This window comes from Alexandromys fortis, unplaced genomic scaffold, assembly GCF_014885135.2.
Source record: "Alexandromys fortis isolate MF-2015 unplaced genomic scaffold, M_Fortis_MF-2015_v1.1 scaffold_24, whole genome shotgun sequence".
Taxonomy (NCBI): Eukaryota; Metazoa; Chordata; class Mammalia; order Rodentia; family Cricetidae; genus Alexandromys; species Alexandromys fortis.
This window is the reverse complement of record NW_026067906.1, coordinates 11,655,425-11,663,347: the sequence shown is the minus strand read 5'-3', so window position 1 is coordinate 11,663,347 and position 7,923 is coordinate 11,655,425. Positions and strand designations below refer to the sequence as shown.

General features: G+C 47.7%; 1 protein-coding gene across 1 annotated transcript; it reads right to left on the bottom strand.

Moving 5' to 3' along the window:
* Positions 1-396: 396 nt before the first annotated feature.
* Phlda1 (pleckstrin homology like domain family A member 1) lies at positions 397-2,583 on the bottom strand. The gene is made up of 2 exons (XM_050135587.1): positions 1,321-2,583; positions 397-920 (listed from the first exon to the last, which is right to left on the bottom strand). The coding sequence occupies exon 1, from the start codon at positions 2,566-2,568 to the stop codon at positions 1,348-1,350; it is 1,221 nt and encodes a 406-aa protein (XP_049991544.1). The 5' UTR covers positions 2,569-2,583; the 3' UTR covers positions 397-920; positions 1,321-1,347.
* Between the last annotated feature and the right edge of the window lie 5,340 nt (positions 2,584-7,923).

The following is a 7,923-nucleotide window of genomic DNA, read 5'->3' as shown; positions in this document are numbered from 1 at the left end:
GTGGTAGAAATACCGTCACAGCTAAGAGGAGCACCCCCTACATTTTAAAATAAAAACGTGGGTGCACTGATAGTCACAATCAAAATGATGTTTTTTGGGGGTGCCAGGACTGAATCCCAGGGGCCTTTCTATTACTTGAGTCCTGCTCTCGGTTCCATAACGACTCAGTAAGTTTCCTCCCTCCCGCAGACTCAGTTTACCACGGTACTAAGCCAGCCATCGTGTCCTCGGCGGGGCAGGATTGAAATATTTTGAAATCCTGTGTCATTCCTACTGAGTTCTTTATGGAAGAGCATGACCCTGACCTTCAGATTTTCATAATTATATATTCTGACCGTTTGGCTTAAAAAAAAGAAACTGTACAAACTACACATCTATGAAAGAGACCTAAACAAGTAAAAGTAACGTCCGAGTTTAATTTCAACCTCTTCAAATACAATGAAAGAGCCGCCGTTCTGAGAACGTCGAAGGGATAAGGAATCAGTTTTTAGTGTTTGCCCCCTCCACCACCCCTCTTCTTTTCCGAGTAGGCTTACTAGGAAAAAGGTTTCTGAAGTTTCATTGGGGGGAGGGGTTGGCCTACATTCAGAAATGTCTTAGAATAGGCATAAAAAAAAAACTAATAAATAATCATAAACCAAAATACATTAAAATAAAATTACAGTACATAAATTGCTCCTACAAGGTCCATTACGTTAGAAGATCCTTCCCAAGGTTCATAAATAAAGTCGTTTTGACTCAAAATCGCTTCCTGCACGGTGATGAAGATTATGCAGAAACCTAAGTGAACTGCAAGCAAGTTATCGGTAGGGTGATGTCCAAACTACTTGAGCGGGCACGGGTGGGGGAGACTGTTGTTTTTGATCCAAGTGAAACACAATAGCAATGCACTTGTCCCACTTCCCCGAAGTCCTCGAAACCTGGAAAGAAATGACACGGAATGGAATGAGTGGCTCAGAAGTCAAGAAGTCAGTTCCCTCCCGGCCAGCCCAAAGGATAGTGTCCAGAAAGACACCATGTGGTTATCTTGGCGCAGAGACACACGATAAAGCAGTACGAGGGTACACCGCACTGACCAAGGGCGATCATGGTGGTGAGAAAGTGGTCCATCCACCGTGCGGGCTCCCTGCCCGAGTTGCTGTCCTTCCCTCCCCGCATGGCCTCTACCAGTTACAGCTAGCCCATCTTCTCGTCACCTCTCCAGAAACTTGCAAAGATCTTTCATTTTGCCTCGAGAGCGGGAACAGGTGAACAAGCTCTCTTATCCTTCCCAACAACCACGCTGACGTTTCTTGGTGTCCCAAGTTGCTAGGACCTTACCTACAGGGGCCCAGGGTGCCGCCCTCTTCAGGCAGAGTTGGAGGTGCTGCGGAGAAGCCGGTGGCCGAGCGACGGCTGCGAGTGAGCAGGCTGGTGCGCGTGCTGGAGTTGGTGTGGATGAGGGTGGGGGTGAGGGTGCGGGTGCTGGTACGGATGGGGATGAGGATGAGGATGCGGATGCGGGTAGGAGTGGAGCTGTTGGGACTGAGGCTTGGGTTGAGGTTGAGGCGGCATCTGCGGTTGAGGCTGGATCTGCGGCTGGGACTGAGGCTGGAGCTGGGGCTGGAGCTGGGGCTGAGGCTGAGGCTGAGGTTGGGGCTGGGGCTGGATCTGCTGCGTCTGCGGAGGCTGCTGCTGGACCAGGTGTTGCTGCTTCTGCCGCGTAGACTTGACCGCCAGTATGGCCTGCCGATTTTTGTACTGCACCATCTGCAACGTGATCTCCGCGTTCCAGCCCTGGTCCTGGGGGCACCGAAAGTCGATCTCTTTGCCCTCCGCCATCACCACAGTGAAGTACATGTACTTGCCCTTGCGCTCCACGCAGTCTACAGTCTTCATGTTTGAAAAGTGTAATTCCTTGAGCTTCACTGGTGGCTCAAGGCCGGCGACGGTGGGGCCACTAGGTTGGGACGATTCAGCTGTCCCCTGCCCGGGCTGCTGCTGCTGCTGTTGCTGCTGCTGTTGCAGCTGCTTAGGCGGGATAAGCAGCAGCCCTTCCTCGGTGAGGATGCAGCACTTTTTCTTCCAGAGCTGCAGCAGCCCGTCGCTGCGCTTCTCCAGCACTCCTTCCTTCAGTGCCTTGCAGCCGCTGCTCTCCAGCATCCTTCCGGCATAAGGGGTGCCGATGCTCGGCTCGGCCTTTCGGCTTCCAGACGCCCGGGATTGGGGCAGCAGCAGCCGCCGCGCGCTGTCCTCACCCCAGCAGCTTCCGCGGCCGCCTGCCCGGAGCGCGCAGAGGAGGCTGACTCGCAGGAGGCAGAGGGGTGGCGGTGGCGGCTCGGGGTCCCGACAGAGGGACAACCGCGTCCTGATGCGCCACAAGATCCCGGAGCCGCGAGCAGGCTGCTCTCCGCCGTCCTCCCTCGAGCGCTCACCGAAGGGCACTGGCCGGGCTCCCTCGCGGCGCTTTTCAATGGGCCACCCACCCCACCCCCGAGTGACACCCAGCGGAAAAGGCGGCTCCTGGCGCCCGCGCCGCGGGGGAAAACCCAGCTCCGAGAGGCGCTCGGCAGCCGGCGTCCGCCTCATTAACTTGGGGCCTTCCCAGAGCCGCCGCGACCACGCCCCCGAGGCCTGGCTCCGCCCCCGCAGCCCCGCCCCCGACTCCACCTCCGCCGCCCACGGCCTTCCGAGCCGGCTCCGAGCTCGAGCTCCGGAAACTCCTGGCGGCTCCACGCGGTCGGTCGCCGCGACTGCCAGGCGGCCAGGCGACGAAAGCCTACGCCCAGAGGCGCCGAAAGGCCATTCCCCCCCCCCCGCGGCTCCGCCCTCCCTTGGCGGGTGGGCTCTCCGCTCTCCGGGCGGGTAACCTGGGGAGCCGGGGTGAGCGCGGAGAGGGTTCCCTGGCGTGACTTTACATATGGCCATGTAAACAGCAGAGGGAACAAAGCCCAAGAATGCTCCGTACTTTTTTTCAGCCATTAAAACAGTACGGCTACCGGTTGGGCATATGGCACAGAAAGGGTGGACTCATGCCAGGTATCTTCTCTTTCCACCCAGGGTACAGGCAATAGCACCGCGCTCGGGTTTGTTCCCTTATGTGTCATGTGTGTGAACGCGAGACAGAAGTCAGCAGATCCCCTGGTACTGGAATTTAGGTTGTGAGCCGCCGTGTGGATTCTAGGAATTGAACCAGTGTTCTCTGCAAGAGGAGCTCTTAACTGCTCGACCATCCCTCTGTAGCAGCAGCTGCCAGAAGTTCGTAGTCTCATTTGTAACCCTCGGCAGGTGTCTTACAAATACCTATTAGAATCTAACTTTGGGAAGATCCTACTCCCGTTCTTGTACTTAAACATTTCCGAGACGCTGCTTCCTGGTAATGCAGGATAAAAGGGAGAGACATTCTCTGGTTTGGGAAAAATAACCCCTAAGTCTACGGTCACCATAGGGTAGGACCTAATAGTCCGGTTGCTGTCACACGGCAATATACAAGAATGCAAGCAAAGAGAAAGCGAAACACCAAGTATTCAAAGTCCTTGTGTACCACGCTAAGAAATTAAAAAGGTGCATTTCTAGTCGCACGCCTTTAATACCAGCACTCAGGAGGAAGAGGCAGGTGGATCTGTGTGAGTTCGAGGCCAGTCTAGACTACAAGAGCTAGTTCCAGGGCAGGTTCCAAAGCTACAGAGAAACCCCGGCTCGAAAAAACAAACAAAAAACAAAACAAAAAAAAAAACAACCTTTTTAAATTTCTAAAAGAAATGTCTTAAAAGTCCTAAAATGAATTTGTATTACAGGGTCTAGCATACTTTTTCAGTAAAGGATCAGAGTTGTGTAAAGATTTCTAATGCGATTAAACACAAAGAGTATCTCCTTGTATATCTATGACTAGATTACTAAACATCTTTCTTTCCCCCCGCCTCTGTAGAACAAGTGAGCAGTCCAGTTCTTACATGACCAGCTGTCCATCTTAGCAGAATGGCATCCGTAAAGGAAACTTGAGTACCGGAAGCCAGATATAGTTGACAAAGACATACAAAACATTCACTCTTTTCCTAAATTACTTGCAAATGCCACAATAGCCTACATAGATTTCAAATGTACCCACTTAATTCTGACTAGACTTAATAAAACGAACCACAATGAATTTTAGAACTTTGTAGATTGAAACACTGCTCAGTTTATTTCAACAGCCACCATTACCACCTCACTGGCAATAATGGTCTTTTTAAGAAAAGCAAAACCCAAAGATCAATGGTCAGAAAACGCATTGTAGTAAATAGTTTTAAAAAAATGTTTTGCTTTTCATAACTAATGGCTCATTCAACTTTTGAGGACATCGCGTTTTCCACCTGTCTGGCACACACCAGTACCTATTGCCAAAGAGAAATAGACTTCTGAATTGAGAAACTATTCGTAAGGTCCCTATCTAAACGACATCCAAACAGTTCCAGGACTGAATGAAGGAGTGGGTGCATCGTTATCACCCCATACTTGGATGTGTAAGGGGTCTGGATATACAAATGTGCAGCCAGCTTACAGCAGTTCAGTTCAGAGGTCAGAGCAGGGACGAAGATGTGGTGTGGGCTACAGCTCAGCTCTGCCCATTGCTTCTGTTCTTGACTGGAACAGAAACCTTCCGAGGCTGGGCTCTCAGGGTGTGAACAGCAATACTTGTAAGGCCAAACCATGAATTCAAGGTGTAGGCTATAGAGATGGTGTGAAAAAGATGTCACACAACGTGCAAGTCTGACTCTTAAAAGTCCATCTAGATTGGGTCACATTGAGTCAAAGTCTTTTTCTGAGCAATATTGTGAGGTATTTATGTCTGCAAGAGTTGAAGAACTGGTGACATGGCTCAGGGGGTGAGGGTGCTTGCTGGCCTCTCAAGCCATTGCACCGAACATGCACACCAAGACAAAGTTTTCCTTTCACGTTATCTAAGCACCTTGGAGGCTAGGGCAGGAGGATGGAACGAGATCAGCCTGTGGCACAGCGTGACACTATCTCAAGAGAAAAGCTAAACGGTGCTATTCCAGGAAAATGTCAAGCGCATAAAACAGACGTTTTCTAAAAGAAAACCCTCAAAATTCCTCATTTCTAACTATGTTATTCTCATTTTTCAAGATGCACGGCTCAGTTTTGTAGTATTAGCTGATGGACGGGTGCCCCCTAGTGACCAATTGGTGTAACAGAGCTCACTGCCTCTTCAGAACTAAGGTCAATTGTTCTCTAATTACAGGGATGCAGACCAGCTTTGCCGCACAGCTCCTACACAGTTGAAGGAGTTGTGACACTCCAATTCCTATCCCCAACCCCTGCACCTGTCCTTTATTTTTTTGCTCCTTTCAGGCAAGGGGGGGGGTATGGGGGAGGGGAGTTTCCATATTCACAGCACATTTGCAGGCCGCAAGAGGTCTTCAGACCCCAGCTGGATCTAAAAACCAGTCAGGTCCCACAGAATGAAAGCCTCCTCTAAATAGAAACCAGAGCAGTAGTTTAAAATCTGTTTCACTAGATACCCAAGTTCAACCTAAATGGCAGTAGCTTTACTGGCCACTGAGTTCTTTCCCAGCTAGTATATGGCAAGCATCTATAAGCACCCTCCCCAATCACACCTGACCAAGACAGCCATCTAAGAAAGGCTCAGAGCCCAGGAGCCCAGCTCATCAGGATGAAGATAGAATGGTTGAAACTCATTTTCCTTGTCTTCTCTGGATACCAGAGATCACACAGGTGTTCTTATGTGTCTTTGAAATTAAGGGTAGCAAACATGAAAGTTTTTCTATCTTCATTGCTTTAGTAAAATAGTACCTAGTCTATTAGGCACGTGTTACCTAGGCAAGGCTTTTTTTATTCTTTCTTTCTTTCTTTCTTTCTTTCTTTCTTTTTTTTGGTTAGGCAAAGCTCTTAAAACACTAAGCAAAAATTTAAAAACCTGGAGGCTGAGCGGTTAAGAGCACTGGCCGCTCTTTTAGGTCCTGAGATCAATTTTCCAGCCACCAAATGGTGGCTCACAACCATGCGTATCTGGTGCCCTCTTCTGGCAAGCATGCATACACGCAGGCAGAACTATTATAATTTTTTTAAATGTTGAAAAAGAAATCACATCAGGTTCTAGAATTATTTTCCAAATTATGCTCACAAAGTAAACTATCAATTTTAAGTTTTGTGCTGAGAACTTAACGAATTCCATGGTTACATCACACCTAGCGCTAGATCTATTTTCTTACTGTTAGTCACACCAGGTTTAACTTTCTGTCAAGTAACTCAGGAAAAACAAAGACTGTGCATGTAAGCAAGCACACAAAATGGCAGTAAAATGCCCAGGAAATCTCCTAGTTCCAAAGTCAGGATGGGAAAAAAGCTGCAGAGAAGCTACCCTCCTTGTGCAGCACAGGTTCGAAATCCCCGAAGGCCGCCCTCCCTTACTTACCAGTTCTCTGCTGCTCCCTCACTCTAGCCTTGGTCTTCCGTTTCCGGTGAGCCTAGGACCCTCCCTAGCCTCGGATCTCAGTGTGTCAGCTTGGTTCCGCTAGCCAAATGTCATCCACTTCCTGCTCACCTTCAAAATTCCAGCCACCCACCAGCCACAAGTTTTTACCCTAGCAGAAACTATTTTGCTGAACCACAGGCATTAAATAAGCCTGCCGGTGTGTCACTGTCCCGGATCAGCTGTTCCGAGTTCTTCAGTTTGAAAGCACTGCCTAACCACGAGCTTTACTTCATGCAAGTCTCACTTCCTGTCACCAGTTTTTACGTTATTGTGTCCAATTTCTTTTGATATCAAAGAACCTACCTAGTTGTTGAAGGAAGCTGAAAACCCTGAAACTACAGTAGGATGTCAACCAGAAGCAGACTACTAAGGACGTAAGTGTTCAGGGCACTGATGGAATCATCTTTAAATTCCTAGACCATTTCCACTTCTCTAAAAGCGTGTGATAAACCTTAAGCAGTCCAAGAACTTGGTTTTTTCTTTAAACCCAGGTTACAGTTTAATGTCTAGAACTGTTAACCAGTATATACAAACAGCACATCTCAATACCAGATAATACTGCTAATACTTTGCCACTGCCAGATACATTTACTTTTAGTAACGCAGTGGTTTAAGTTACCAAACACTGGTAACTATAAACACCAAGTTTATATAGGAATATTTAAAAACTGTGTAGCATTTGTTTCTCAAAGTCCCTATATATGCTTCTTCTGAATTATATATTCTGCAAATCAAAAATAAAATTCCGTTTAAAGTCAAAATTAAAGACTAAATCTTAATATACTAACGACTAAAAATGAACTATAATCTTAAACCAAACCTGAAATCACAACATTCAAATATTTATTTCTGCAAGCAAGATACGGCTTTCAGTTTGTAACCCAGCTAACCCCACAAATTTAGCCTTACAAATAGTAATATAAAGACTCTCAGATGCAGCTAACCCTAACTCCTAACCCAACTTCATCATACCTACACACAAAAAGATCTGCCAAAGTTAATGTCTTTTCTTATGGAAGAGGCAGACCCCATTCTTCTGTTGCCCACTCACCACTAGCAAAGACAGAGCAGAGCCAGCACCGCTTTGAGGAGCTGTCAGACACTGGCGGGAAACTGCAGTGGACAACCCACCAGCGGTGAGTCTACTGCTGTCCATTACCGGACCTGAAAGATCAGCCTTCCAGCTACTTTCTCAAAGTTTGTGTTTATAAAGAACTGTACAGGGCTTAGGGAAAAGAACTTCTTGACATCACACGAATAGCACCAAGAATGTAAAATCAGAATTGCACCATGGAATCTTTCTGTTCTTCATATCACAAACTCACGTGGCTAAGATTCTCTGAAAATCAATTTTATTTTAACAAGTCATAGTGGTTTAAGCACAGAATAGCTGCTCTCCAATCTTCAAAGAAATTATGTGTAGTTGTAAAAACTTCAAGTATCACCAG